Source organism: Ceratotherium simum, chromosome 15, assembly GCF_057802395.1.
Source record: "Ceratotherium simum simum isolate JZ-2026a chromosome 15, ASM5780239v1, whole genome shotgun sequence".
Taxonomy (NCBI): Eukaryota; Metazoa; Chordata; class Mammalia; order Perissodactyla; family Rhinocerotidae; genus Ceratotherium; species Ceratotherium simum.
Genome location: NC_141914.1, coordinates 27,663,180 through 27,678,830, shown reverse-complemented (window position 1 = coordinate 27,678,830; position 15,651 = coordinate 27,663,180). Strand labels below are relative to the sequence as shown.

General features: G+C 38.2%; 1 protein-coding gene across 1 annotated transcript; it reads right to left on the bottom strand.

The window, feature by feature from the left end:
* Window positions 1-340: 340 nt before the first annotated feature.
* FBXO45 (F-box protein 45) lies at window positions 341-15,632 on the bottom strand. Its single transcript, XM_004424530.3, has 3 exons — window positions 15,192-15,632; window positions 8,321-8,677; window positions 341-3,602 (listed from the first exon to the last, which is right to left on the bottom strand). The coding sequence occupies exons 1-3, from the start codon at window positions 15,504-15,506 to the stop codon at window positions 3,417-3,419; spliced, it is 858 nt and encodes a 285-aa protein (XP_004424587.2). The 5' UTR covers window positions 15,507-15,632; the 3' UTR covers window positions 341-3,416.
* Window positions 15,633-15,651: the final 19 nt, after the last annotated feature.

Genomic DNA, 15,651 nt, shown 5'->3' with positions numbered 1-15,651 from the left:
GAAGGTCTTTAAGTTTCTATCTCTTTAAACTGTTCATTTTTTAAATGATCAAAAATTAATATTACAGTCTATATAAACAGCAGTTTGGGCACTTAAAAGTTAATTATAATACCTACTATATGGTTTGCGGCTCTGTTATTTTCGAAACTCTTTCCCAGGACACATCATATCTAAGAGGCAGAGGATGTCTAATAATTGAGCCATAACTTTAAGTATTCAACTGGGCAAAACCTATTTGCTTTTGGTACTTTATAAAATCTATACCTAAACTTACATGAATAAGAAGAAAGGAGATGAAATAAATGGCTTAACATTCAAAAGTCAGACAATGAACAAATAATGGCAACTATGAAATGATATATTTTAACCACAGAATTCTTTGTATGAAAAGTTTTAATGAGTTATGAGCCATTGACCATTACAGACGTTAACCCTTAATATTTCTTCTTTCCTATGCAAAACAAGATAATTTAAAACTGCCTATCTCAAGTATGACAGAAGACCATAGTATGAATAAGAGTAATAGTAATGTTTGCTTACACATCTGCATGCTTCACTAAAGTTAAGAACCAAAGAAAATGCTCCCGGTTTCCCAAGTTAACAAAGCAAACTCAATTACACATTTTTTCCTGATCATAGTTTCAGCTGAAATACAACAAATACTACTTTGCCTTTCAATAGCACTTATAATCCATCACACAAGCACTTTCCCATTATTTTCTCCTATACCCTCAATATCCTTGTGAGGTAGTGAAGGGAGGGAGCAAGGATTTTTTTTTCATTTTGCAGATGAGAAAACTTAAGGTGAATTTAGAACTCAACCTTGGCTGCATATTGAAATCACCTAGGCAGTTTAAAAAAAAAAATCCTTATGGTCATGTCATATCTCAGACCAAAATCAGAATCTTAGGGTATGGGACCCAAGCATCAATATTTTTCAAAACGCACAAGACTCCAAAGTGCAGCTAAGGTTCAGAACCACTGGTGTAGATGATTTACACTCAGTCTTCACGTGCAACTGTCTTCTACCTAAATGCTCTCTCAGCACCAATGAAAAAGAGATTCCTTTTCCGTGAACGTTGGAGCTGTTCGTTTTAATATTCTGTACAGCTACTACTGGTCTCCAGTAACAAATTAACTTATCAGGTTATATAAACGAAGGCTCTTCATTCCCCTGATGCTCATGGTAAATATGAACCTCCATTTTATAAAATTTGCAAATGCGATATTAGGAAATTTAAATTTCTGAGATAAGAATGGCTTTTAAATATTTAGGCAATTATTTAATTCTAGGTTCAATATGCAATAACCATGTGTTTCTGTGTTCCATTCAGCACCTTCAAAACTTTGTTACAAATGAATGTTTACCAATAAGACAAAACAGAAGTTATGAACAAAACTCTCAGCAAAGCTCTTGCAATTGGCTATATCACAATCTGAAAAAGAAACAAGTGCTTAAAGGACCTTATAGTTTTCTAACTAGCTCAATCTTCATCCTGAACTAGTTCTCTTCTTTAATTAAATTTTAAACTGCCAAATTGAGTTGTTCTATACCAAGAAAAGTCAATTTCTGTAGCAGCTATATTCTCTAATACATTTCACATATAATTTCACTCTGTACTACTAAACATGGTTTTCAGATTTCTTAACATGGATATCAAAAAGGATCTTTAACAGATTTCACCTTTAAGCAACATACCAAATACATAATAAATATTTGTAAACCTGTCAGATGGCAAAAACAAATCTTTGCTCATGACTGAAATCCCCTGCTTCATAGGAGTACTGATAATCTTAACTCTCAAGGAGCAACCCAAGAACCCTAGTCAGCTGCTTGCTGTCCCTAATTTTATTAGATTTAAAACAAAATATACATACAGCAATAACCTAAAAAGCACAAAGATTCCACTTGCCTTAGTCAATTCTTATCACAAAGATGTATCTGAAACCATACAATTTATACTTTCATACAGAAAGATGATGTTTGTTTCTCTTCTAACAAAAGAAAATCTCAGCTCATGTATGTTAGATTATTAATTTGAAAGAGTATTAGTGAAATCATATTTATTAAGTCAAAAATTCAGAATAGGAATTAATGTTAAGCTCTTCTACAATGAAACCTTCAAAATATTGCCAACCTGAAGTTTTCAGCACAAGGTGTTTCATTTCAAGTCCCATGGGGGCAATTACCTATAATGAGATTAAGAACATATTCTTAACCTGGGTTCAGGTTGGCACTGTTTCCAGGTGCATGAGTAAACATTTCCTTGATAACCCCAATGAAGAGTTTGAGGCTTAGATTGTTGCATGATGTAAACAATATGAAATTTAAAAAAAATTATAATATCTGCAGCATTATAAAGTTACAAAATAAAGGGACCATTAATCAATTCTTTTCCTAAGGTCTGTAACTAACAGCTTTCATATTTGAGTCCTATAAGAGCAAATGGCAATGTTCTGTGTTGTTATGAGACACTTTCTCAGAAGGCCAAAAAACACAACCAGATACTATAAGATGCACTTTATCATTATTATTATTACTGATTTATGCTATGTATGATTAGAAATAGATTTGCCTTCCCTCATCGTTAGCCAGGAGATTGAGGGATCTTTACAACAATTTTGATCATTAAAAAAAAAAAAGACTGTAATAGCTATGGAAACTGTAAACCAAATATAACACAAAATCAGCCAATACAACACATCTCCTCTTAAAATCCTCTTCTTTGTAGTTATCCAATTGTCCCTAAATGTTATTCTAATTTTGTACCATGTAGTGGTTTTTAAGAAAGTGAACTAGAACAAAGCAACTCCTTTGTCCTGTGTTTTTTTTATACAGTTTTTTTTACACACACATTGTATATACAACTTTTAAAATAGCTGCACAATTTTACACCTCACTGTTAGAGAAGTGCAGTCCAGGCAGACCATGCTTCTCAATATATTAAAAATATTAAATAAAATCCAACCAGTTTCATACTTTTCTAATAGTCAAGCTGGCTGGAAAAAAGGGTCTGGAGAAAAAACAGGCAGTTGTAAAACAGGATCAGTCTTTCTTCACAAACACACTACTTAACAATCTTGCTATTTCCTTATCTTATCCCTTTGATAGCATCTCTAAAATCTCACCTTAAAAGTTGGAAATAACACATTGCTAACTTAGAGACAAAATCTGTTGCAACATGCATATGTCAACTGCCCACTCAACCAACTGCAACCCTGAGGATTTTTCTGGCCCAGTAGAAAGAGGAAACACTAAGATAATCTCGGCTGTAAAGCTGTTTCTCCAGTTAACAATTTCATGTGTTTTTCAGGATGTTTCTTGGGCATGCATGTATGACACTGTCGCTTCATGATTCTACTTTCCACAAGTAGGTATCTCCTCCACTCTGTCTTTCATCCCAAGAAAGCCACTGTCATCCATCCAAAGGTTTTCCAAGGTAAACCAAAGTCACTTCTGTGTTGCCATATACAGCAGAAACTGCTGGATATAAGCAGGCCTTTGGAAGTCCTCTAAAGGCAACCCCCAGGAACTCATATCCACGTTCAAAAGCTAAAGTCTTATCTTCCATGTCCAAGATCACTCGAATTCTTTCTCCTATCTGCAAAGAAACATCAAAAAATGGTTAGAAGAAAACCCACCAAGGGCATAGCTAGAAGAAACATGATACAAATCAATAAGTTGAAAATATTATTAAGAATATACATCCTAAAAGTTATCTAGAAAAACCAGAAGAGAACTTTTCAGAAGAAGAGTATTTTGGTCAGGGAGAAACATCTAGAAGAAAGAACACACATCAATTTCATCACAAATGCTTGTTTTGATAGTTTTTTTTTAATTTAAGACTTGCATGGGATCTACATTGAATACTGAAAATTTAAATGTTTCCCCCGAACAATCCCCAGATTTTACTTATTCTGTTTACAGGCTTTTTTTAAGAAGGTTACCACTAAAATCCATAATTTGGTATATTTTACCAGAAAATGGCTATCCAAATAACCTTTTAAAATTACTATAGTATATACCTACAATGGATATTATTCAGCCATAAAAGAAATGCAATTTTGATATATGCTACAACATGGATGTACCTTGAAAACATTATGCTAAGTGAAATGAGCCGGACACAAAAATATAAATATTGTATGATTCCACTTATATCAGGCACCTTGAATATTCAAATTCATAGAGTCAGAAGGTAGAACAGAGGTTACCAGAGGCTGGGAGAAGGGAGATGGGGAGTTACTATTTAATGAGTATGGAGTTTATGTTGGGGATGAAGAAAAATTTGGGGGTACAGTAGTGATGGTTACACAACATTGTGAATGTATTTAATGCCACTGAATTGTACACTTATGAATTGTTAAAATAATAAATATTGTTGTGCATATTTTACCACAACAAAAAATTACTATAATAAAACAGCCTTTAAAGTTTACAAAACAGTTCTATGTACAATGTGGAACTTACAGAATCATGAATAGCCATATCTGACTACAGATACTAAAGATGCACAATAGGTTTATTAAATAGTCACTTTGTAGGCCACTGCTCTGATACATTTGTTTATTATAAAAACAGCAGCACTGATTGTTAATCTAAACTGGAAGCATAATGTATCCAGTTATCTTCCCATTTGGAAAAGTAAGCAAAGAAATAAGGATGTTTTATCTTTATAATTTGCATCTATGAAAAGTTGTTGCATCTACATACTTGGAAACAGAAAGTCCTAACGTTTGCAATTAAAAATCATAATTTACTACTTACCAATTATGATAATTCCTGCTGTTGCTGTTACTTCCTTTTATTGTATTTCCTATCACACAGTTTCCTATCACAAACTACCAATATCTGCTTTTTTCCTCCCTTTGCCCAACTCACAGATTAACTCATACCCCATTTTACGGACCTAATCATCATCATCACATTGCCACCAACAAAACAAACAATAACAACAAAAAAATAGAAATGAAAAGATAATATTTTGTTGGGTATTTGTTTTGTGCTTTATTTGTATTATCTCACTGAATCCTCATATCAATCCTAGAAATTATCCCTATGTTACCAAAGATGACACTAAGAAGACAGAATGGCTAATGGTGAAATCTCCAAGTCTGCTTCACCTTTGACTGAGCATATAGCATGCACACAGCACAGGGAGCAGGAAGCAGGTCTTACCAGCCTTAGGGGTCAGAGGGCAAAACCTGGAGATAGCAGAGCAACTGGAAACTTAAAGAAGGAACTCCAGAAGCAACGGAAACACAAAGAGGATGAGCGCCAAAATCTGAGGATAAACTGCCCGAATCCTTGTGTGACCGTTATATTACACAGACACAGGGGAAACCCCCAGGGAATCAGGCTGAAAACGCAGCAGCTAGAAGCCAAAAAACCTGAAAAAGACATGAGCTGCTGCACACCGTGTGGGAGACAGAGTTTACAGTTTGAGTCCGGGCAAGTTAACTGCCTACTAGAACAAGAAAACTTTATAGTTTTCAGAAAAACAAAGCAATTTCTAGAGGAAAAAAACAATCCAGAGTTACTACTACATATTACCTACAATGTCCAGTTTTAAATTTAAAAATTACTGGATATGAAAGGAAACGGGGCCGGCCCCGTGGCTTAGCGGTTAAGTGCCCAAGCTCCGCTACTGGCGGCCCGGGTTCGGATCCCCGGCGCGCATCAACGCACTGCTTCTTGGGCCATGCTGAGGCCGCGTCCCACATACAGCAACTAGAAAGATGTGCAACTATGACATACAACTATCTGCTGGGGCTTTGGGGGGAAAAAAGGAGGAGGATTGGCAATGGATGTTAGCTCAGGGCCAGTCTTCCTCAGCAAAAAGAGGAGGATTGGCATGGATGTTAGCTCAGGGCTGATCTTCCTCACAAAAAAAAAAAAAAAAGAAAAAAGAAACAGGAAAAGTACAACTCATCCTCAGGGGAAAAAAAGCCATCAATAGAAACTGACTCCAAGTAGGCCTAGAGGTTGGATTTGGCAGACAAAGACTTCAAAGCAGTTATAAATATATGTAAAGAATTAAAGAAAAATCTAGTATTAATGAATGGACAGATAGAGAATCTCAATAGAGAAATGGAAACTATAAAAAAAGAACCAAATAAAAATTCTAGAGCTGAAGAGCACAATAACCAAAATTCACTAGCCTGACTTAATAGCAGAGTTGAAATGGCAAGAAAGAATCTATGAACTTGAAGACAGAGCAACAGAAATTATCCAATCCAAAAAAACAGAAAGAAAAAAGATTAAAAAAAAAAAGAACATTTCTCCAGAGGCACAGAGACAAGGACAATATCAAGGAGTCCAACAATTAGATTAAATTTAAATGGATTAAACATTCAATCAAAAGGCAGAGATTATGAGATTGGGTTAGATAAAATGAAAGACCCAATTATACACTGTCTAGGAGATGCACTTTAAATACAAAGACAGATTAAAAGTAAAAAGGATGGGGAAAAAGAGAGACCTTGCAACAGTAAGCATAAGAAAGTTGGAGTGGCTACATTAATATCAAACAAAATAGACTTGAAGAAAAGGAATATTACCATAGTCAAAGAAGGTCACTTCATAATGGTAAAAGAGTTAATCTGGTGGGGAGATAAAACAATTATAAATGTATATGCACCTAATAACAGAGCTCCAAAACACATGAAGCAAAAACTGACAGAACTGAAAGAAGAAATAGATAAATGAGCAAGTCTAGTTTGAGATTTCAATACTCATCTCAGTAAGTGATAGAATAGGTAGAAAGAAAAATCAGTAAGGATATAGAAGACTTGAACACTATCAACCAAATTGACCTAACTGTCATTTATAGAATATTCCATCCAACAACAGAATATACATTCTTTCCAAGCACACATGGAACATTCATCAAGATAAATCATATGCTGGGAATAAAATAAGTCGCAATAAATTTAAAAGGATTGAAATCATACAGAGTATGTTTTCTGAAAAACAAAGACTAAAGGACTTTCACTAAAAATCATCACAAGGCTGGTCACAGGACTTTATCTTCAATGATTATTAAGTCCAAACACCCTTCTCCTTAGGGTAAGTGCAGAGCCTGAAAGGACAGTGAAGAAAGGATTCTAGGGGACGGCCCGGTGGCGCAAGCGGTTAAGTGCGCACGCTCCGCTGCGGCGGCCCGGGGTTCGCTGGTTCGGATCCCGGGCGCGCAGCGACGCACTGCTTGGCAAGCCATGCTGTGGCGGCGTCCCATATAAAGTGGAGGAAGATGGGCACAGATGTTAGCCCAGGGCCGTCTTCCTCAGCAAAAAAAGAGGAGGACTGGCGGATGTTAGCACAGGGCTGATCTCCTCACAAAAAAAAAAAAAAAAAAGAAAAAAAAGAAAGGATTCTATGAAAGAAAATCCTTCCAGGCTTTTATACCTCAAGAAATGAGGTATATTTTTAGTTCTTCTACTTTAGTATGCCTGACTTGAGGTCATTATTGAGGCTAGAGCTTTCAGGCCACATGTTCCACCAAAATACACAATCTCTAATTCCTTAAAATTTCCAATTTCTCATCAGAGTATTTTAACAGTCTTTTCAGATTGTTTTAGACTCTGCTAAATCTATGGTAATCATATAGCTTTTACAAATAGGAATTATAATTTTGACCCTAGAATCAAATGAGTACGGCATAAGCCTAAGATGAAAGAATAAAAAAGTGCAGTAGTTTGCCTGAACTTGTCTGTGTTTATAGAAATCACTGACACCTCCAGAGGCTTTGAATCCACAAACAGATTAATAAGTAGCAGAGGGTGAGTATGTGTATACCTGCACACAGGCGCATTTGTGGCAGTGAGATGTCTAGAAAAAGTAGATTTGGATATGCCATGATATAGGAAAGATGAAAATCTAGAAGATGAATTGGCAAACTAAGGCCCCTGGGCCAAATTTGGCCTGCAGCCATAAACAGCTTTTATTGGAACACAGCTATGCTCATTTATTTACATATTATCTACAGCTGCTTTTGTGTTATAATAAGAATTGAATAGTTATGACAGAGATCATATGGACCACAAAGCCTAAAATATTTACTATCTGGCCCTGTACAGAAGAAGTTTGCCAACCTCTGATTTAGAGCAAAGATGGACTGCTCAAAGTCAAATATGTATTAGGAAACAAATACTGAGATACTAAAAGATTATTATTAGAGTAACAAAAAAGGCCAGTTACATTCTTTATTTAAAAATTACCAAAAAGACATAAAAAGCTCTAACAAATTTTGTAAATTTAAAACAAATTAAGTCACGATTTGACAAAGGCCCACATCTGAGAAAATGTCCAGTTTCTCACCTGATATTTTGGTGCATTGTTGCATTGTGGAAAACTGCCATTGACTTCTCCATTATGTAGTAGATTATTGTCCACCAGATTCCAGCCCCAGCTCTGGTCATCACTGCCTAGCAATGCCACATAACCTTGGCACTGCATGGGAGCCCGTTTTGTGGCAATTCCAATCACTGCCACAGTGCCCAGAGGGCCCTCCCACCACACTTCCCACGCATGGCGGCCCTCACTGAAACCAATCTTGGTCCTTGCACCATCAGTGCTCTGAGCAATGGGGTTTCGATGTAAAGTAAAACCATTCTTCTTAATGTAGACATTCCTGGAGCAGTCATTAGTGCTGAAGGCATGCTGGAAAGCACGTATCTGAAAAGATAAAAAACAGACCAAAGAAATAGAAATTTGATTTTTCTTTTTTTTTTTTGTGAGGAAGATCAGCCCTGAGCTAACATCCATGCCAATCCTCCTCTTTTTGCTAAGGAAGATCGGCTCTGAGCTAACATCCATCGCCAATCCTCCTCCTTTTTTTTTCCCCAAAGCCCCAGCAGATAGTTGTATGTCATAGTCGCACATCCTTCTAGTTGCTGTATGTGGGACGCAGCCTCAGCATGGCCGGAGAAGCGGTGTGTCGGTGCGCGCCCGGGATCCGAACCCGGGCTGCCAGCAGTGGAGCACGCGCACTTAACCACTAAGCCATGGGGCCGGCCCTAAATTTCATTTTTCTTAAACAAAAAAAGTACCCAAACTTTAGGCTACATGTTTTTAAACTATTAATAAAGTTATATATTTTTAAATAATACAATAAGTATTTCCAAAAAATGGCTAAAGTTTCAAAATGGGATATTAACATATAATAAATCATATAACATTTAAAATAACTGCCAACTGTTTCATTATTGACCAAAATTCTAAACCGTAGTATAACTTCTCCAAATAGACTTCTTAAAATATCAGAAGATATACACAGAATCCTTATAAGATAATACTGAAATGTTTATGGATGACATAACGATATCTGGGAACTGCTCTGAAATATCCAGGGTTGGAGTGGGACAGCGGGTGGGGGAAACATGAAACTAGACTGCCCATGAATTAATCATTGGCAAAGCCTGGTGATAGGTATAGGGAGGTTCATTAAACTATTTTCAATACTCTTGTTTATATTTGATGTTCTTTTATCAAAAAGTTAAGAGATGCACAGTTTTCATGTTGGCAATGCTGTCACCAAACAGATTATTTTAAGTAAAATAGAAAACTTAGCCATAGCTGCTCTAAAGTTTATGAAAAATTTTAATAACCACAAACTATCTTAGATCCTCAGCCTCCTTGCTAGGTATTACTCATACACTAAAACAGCACCACTCTCATTTTACCAAATCAAATAATCGCCTAGATAGCATCTAAATGCAACCACTAGAATTTATAAAGAGATAGTCATTGAGAGCAGCTACTAGTGATAGGACAGATTAGCTGACATTCAGTAGTCACCAGTTTTTTAAGCTTCCAAAATAAAGACAGTATGAAAACTGCTAGTCTGCACAAAAAATAATTCCTCACGTTTTAATAATTCAAAGCTTTTGGTTTGTACGTTTTTTAAAAATCCCTTCTTTACTTTATTCAAACTACCCAAAAGCAGCTGAAGGCTGGGATCTACTGTTTTAGTTAACCAGAGAAATGAACTCTAGATTCATAGAATTTCAGCATTAGGAAGGACCATAAAGGTCACCTAGTCCAACTGAGGGATGAGGACACAGACCTAAAAGTCACCAGCTAGTTAGAGCAAGAGCCCCAAACAGAAGTCAGGCACCCAGTCCCCTCACCCAGTGTTCATTTACTATTAGCCGGTACTTCACTGTTTCACTGTCGCACTCCACAGCAGAGAGATTAAAAAAAAAAACGCCTGCTTGTTTCAGGTATTTCATGTTTTCATAAGGAGGCTGTAAAGCTGAAATAGTCCTACATTTTTTCCTACCTGTTCCTATTTGTAATACTCTTGTAAGCACCTAAAAGATCAGAAGAATAGGATTAAGTGCGGGAGTAAAATGTCCCCCAAATATTAAGTATGGCCTAAATAACTCAAGAGATTACTATCAAGACAGTTAACTCATTATAAAATATTTAATTAATACTTACCTAAGCCTATTCCCCAATTCTTGTACATACCAATTGCTTTTTCTCTATTCTTATTCTCTTTGTCATATTGACACTGTTACCACCTCTTCCTCAAACTTCTATGACATCTTCCTATTACCCTGGACTGATCCTTTACCGTATTCTTTTTTGGTGACCATCCTATCTCTGCCCGCTGCCTGGCCTGCAAAGCCCTCCAGATCCGGTTCCTCCTATTTCCCTCTCTAACTTCATGTTGTTGTTCTTGTCTGCAATATCATAACTGCCTTCTCCTTCCACATATCCTCTAGGACCTGCTCCAGTCTTACCACCCCCACTAGGCTACTTTTACCAGGACTACCCAATCCCCCTTATTTCTCTCTCCTGAATTCCTACTCACGATAGTCTGCACCATACAACACTTGATTCTGTATACACCTCAACCACTTGATTCTAGTAAAAAATATCTTGCCCCCCAAAAATCTAATCTAACCTAAATTGACCAAACCTCCATAGGAAATAAAGAGGACAGAAGAGCATGTTAAGCAACACCATGGGAATGAAATCTGCAAAATCCAGACTGAAAGAAACACTACAGGGTAAACAACCTGGTTTCTTCAACAAATAAGTTGCAGGGGTGGGAGGTGAGGGAGACAGAGGGTCAAATTGTAGAGTAAAATAGCCTTAAGAGACACATAAACTGTTTGCCATAGGAATCTTATATAGATCTTGATTAAATAAACTGAAAATTAAAAATAGAACATTTGACATTTATGAGATAATTGGAAATTTGAACACTGCATTTTTTTATATTAAGGAATTATTGTTGGGCCGGCCCCGTGGGTTAGCAGTTAAGTGCGCGTGCTCCGCTACTGGCGGCCCAGGTTCGGATCCCGGGCGCGCACCGACGCACCGCTTCTCCAGCCATGCTGAGGCCACGTCCCACGTACAGCAACTAGAAGGATGTGCAACTATGACATACAACTATCTACTGGGGCTTCGGGGAAGAAAAAGGAGGAGGATTGGCGATGGATGTTAGCTCAGAGCCGGTCTTCCTCAGCAAAAAGAGGAGGATTAGCATGGATGTTAGCTCAAGGCTGATCTTCGTCACACACACACACAAAAAAAAACCAAGAAGGAATTATTGTTAATTTCTTTACACTTTAGATGTGATAATGATACTGTGATTATGTTGTGTTCTTATCTTTCAGAGATGGATACTGAAAAATTCCAATGAAATGGAAAAATAAATACACAAATTAACAAATAAAAATAATCTATAGTTCCTGTCTCACAGTTTCATGCACAACTTGGATTTTATGTTATAGCAAACAGACTTAATATCTAGTTTAGGACCTAAGTCTGAAATTTAGAGAATTATAGTTAGATGCTAAGTATGACTAGAAAAATTGATGTTACTTGGTGACATGTAAAATATGAACTTATAAAAAAGATGACAAATCCTAAATGATTGACAACTCCAAATACTTTCCGGTTTTGTGCTATCCCAAGCCTGTTCCCATTCTTCTTGCAGTTACCCAGGCTCCCTGGAAATCCCACCTCATTCTTCCTTCTTCCTCATCTCACTCACCTAGTCAGCTGTCCACCTATGTGGATTTGTTCTCTGCACAAAGAATTGCTCTCCTAGCCATCCCCCTCTCCCTTCTATACACTTGCTCAGGCCTTAAGTACCTCTAGTACAGGCACTAACCTCTGCCCTCTCTAAGTCATCTTACGGCCTAGTCTTTCTAAAGCACAGCTCCTCTTCTGTCACTCCTCTGTTCAAACTTCTGTGGCTTCCAACTGTACAACAAAGCCCAAACTACAGACTGAAGGTTGCATTTCAAGGACCTCCATGATATATCTACTTTCAGCTTACCTTTAAAATCATATATCCTACGACTTCAATTCAGTCTAACTAAACTATTTTATATCTCTTTACTCTCCCCTAAGCTCCAAACTGTAACAGCCACCTATCTGAAATCTCTTGGATGTCTCAAAAACACTGTAAATTCTACTCTACCAAAATTGAACTCATTGTTATTCCTCCTAAATCTGGTCCAGGTGATTCCTATATTATGTAAGCCAGATACCTAGGAGTCATCCTTAGCTCCTCCCTTTTCCTCACCCCTATTTCAAATCTACTGCCGGCTCCCGTAGATTTTACTTTCTAAATCTCTCCTAAATTTCTTCTCATCTCCTCCACTACCTACCTCCTAATTCACCTACCCATATTTCTAAGGTCCTCCTCCAATCTGTTCTCCATACTGAAGTTAGAAATAACCTCTTAAAAATGCAAAATAATCATATTACCAAACCTGACTCTCCTAACTCCCTCTTCCTTACAATTCAAAATGGCTTCCCCTGAGTTTAGCCACAGTCTACCTCTTCTATCTTATCTCAAACCTGCCTCACCTTTGCTCTCCATGGTCCAGCCACAATGATGTATTTTCTGTCCCTCATACTCATCAGGTTCCCTCCTGGAAGGCTCTTCTCTCTCTCTTTGGCCTATTTATCTTTATCCTTCAGGTCTCAGTTCATGCATTATTTCCTCAGAGAGAGCCTTCCCTGACCCTCCTAGGTCAAATCCTCCATTACTGACATTCAGAGCACCATGTATCGCTCCTTCATAGTACTTACCACAGTTGCAATTTTACAACTATGTGATTACTTGATTAATATCCATTTCCCCCCACTAGATTGTAAGCTCCATAAGGCAAGACATCTATAAGAGTTTGTGTCTGTTTTTATTCAACCTTACTTCTGCAAAACTGAGCATAGTGCTTGGCACTCATATTTTTCTAAATAAAAATATATGCTGTACAAAGCCTTTCCTTTCCTCTTGTCCTGCTTTTGTGCAGGATATTTCCTCTTAGTAAAATGTTCAAATCCTCCCCATCTTTAAAATTCAGCTTAAATACAATCTCAACCTCAAACCTTTCACTCAACTTCTAGTATATATATATTTTTATACCTCTAACAATTAGAAGCAATTTCTACCATGTGTTAGTTCTTTCTATACATTTTTTTTCTCCTCTACTAAACTGAGAACTTCCTTACTAAGCTCTCTGACTTCTTTTGAATTAATCTTTTTATCCTCAAGATATTCAAGAAAAGTCCTGCATCATCTGAACGAATGTGTGATTAGTACAAGTCTACAATATCTATAGTGCACGTAGTAGCATGACACACAAAGTATTAAAAACTTAAGAATCCTAAAATATCTCTGGAAGAATACAAAAGAAATAGGTAACACAGGCTGCCTCCAAGACGGGAAACGGGGTGGCTGGAGGACAAGGGCAAAATGAAGACATTTTGCTTTATACTATTTTGCTTCTTTTGAATGTTGACTCACATGAACACATTATCTATTACATATTATTATATGAATATTGAATCATGTGAACATATCTACTACAGACCAATTACAAAAATGTCTTAATTAAAAATAAGTAAAAACAATAAACTTTATGGAAAAATAAAAACTAAATAAAACTTATGAAGCCTACATGTTTATCAGGCAAAGTAGGACAAAACTGCAATCTTCTGCACTCTGCTATATAAATTACAACTAGTATCCTTCGAGCATCTACCACGTACAAATATTGTCCTAGTAAATTAACACATTATTTCACTTGATAGAAAAACAACTTGACAGTTGACATATTTAACAGCAACATTCCTTATCTAGTAAAATAAAACCTGCTTTATTACAGAAGAATAAATTTTACATCTATTTCATGTGGAAAAAATAATTTACTTCTGCCTCTGACCCCCATTGGCAGTCTGGCATTAAAAAGGGATGTTTTCCTGTTTGGGTTATTGATATATTTTTTATGTTTACTACATTCTAGGTCAGACTTCATCCTCTCTCACATATGCTCTTGGTGACGGCTATACTAAACAGCTGTTATCCATCCAATTGAACTCAAGCTTGAGGCCTTCTGTTTTTATTGCCTGAAGAATCCTCTCAGCCCTACTATAACCTGTCATTTGACATTTCTATTTGTATATGAGAAAGGCAGGAATATGCACAAGAATCCATGAGGAAAAAAGGCAGCAAAACCGGAATCAGCAGGTTAGATGACAAATAGAACAGAAGAGACACACCATCAAGGTGGGACTATGAAAAAGTTGGCAAGGCAGTAGCCAATAACAGCGGGAAAAGGCAGTATTATGACGGTTAAGTGGCGCCGATGGGAGGATGTTCTATTAAAGCCTATATCTTGAAAGTTAGCAGGATGCCTAGGACCACACTCACTTATAAGCCTGAAACATAGTGGAGTGAATTAAAGAGAACTTGTGCGAAAATAAAGAAAAAAATGGTTATAAATCAGAACTTGGAAAAGGTGGGTTGAAAGCAAAAGTCTTAGAAACAAAGCCAATGTGAAGGCAGCCGAGATGATCTAATAAAGCCTATTTGGAGGGCAGGGAGAAAAAAATAGGATGAGAGTACTGGTACAACAATGGGGATGGTCTGTCTTTAAGGGGAAAGGCTGTGGAAAGTAGAATGAGTGATGGAAACCAGGGATAGGAAACCGTCTGGTCCTTTAAAAAGTGTATCACGGAAGGAGGATGGGTTAAGGAGCAAAACTTCAATCCTAAAAGAGGATCTTTATGGAGAGGAAAGGTGAGGTAAGGTACTGACTGGAGCGGTGGAAAGGCGGGATAGGGAGGCGAGGCGTCTGACCCAGAAGCTTAGATGAGAAGGACTGAGAGCTGGGCGGAGGAGCGGGGCTGGGGGCAGCGGCGTGGCCCGGGGCTCCCTCACCTTGGCCTTGTAGCTGGGCAGGTTGCAGAGGATGTCCGTGCGCAGAGCCTCTTCTGCCAGGCTGCGGGCGCACAGGCTCCGCCACACCTCGCTGTTCTCATCGCCGTGCAGGCAGCGGTACCAGTGCTTGCACACCAGGGCGCAGCTCCGCAGCTCGGACAGCTCCAGGTAGGAGAACACCAACTCCAGCACCCGGCTGGGCAGCCGACCCCCGGCCCCCGCGGACGCGGAGCCCGAGCCGGCGCCCGCGCCGCCGCCGCCGCTACAGCTAGCGCCGCCCGAGGCTGCCCCAGCCCCCGGGGCCGGCGCCGCCATCGCCTCACCAGCCGGCCCGAAGGCCGCCGCCGCCGCCGCCGCTTCGCCCCGTCTCTGCTGGGGAGGCCAAGGCTCGCCTGGAAACCAGAGGAGCTCGCTCACCGCCCCTTTCACAGCCAACCGGCCGGCCCCTCCACCACTCCCG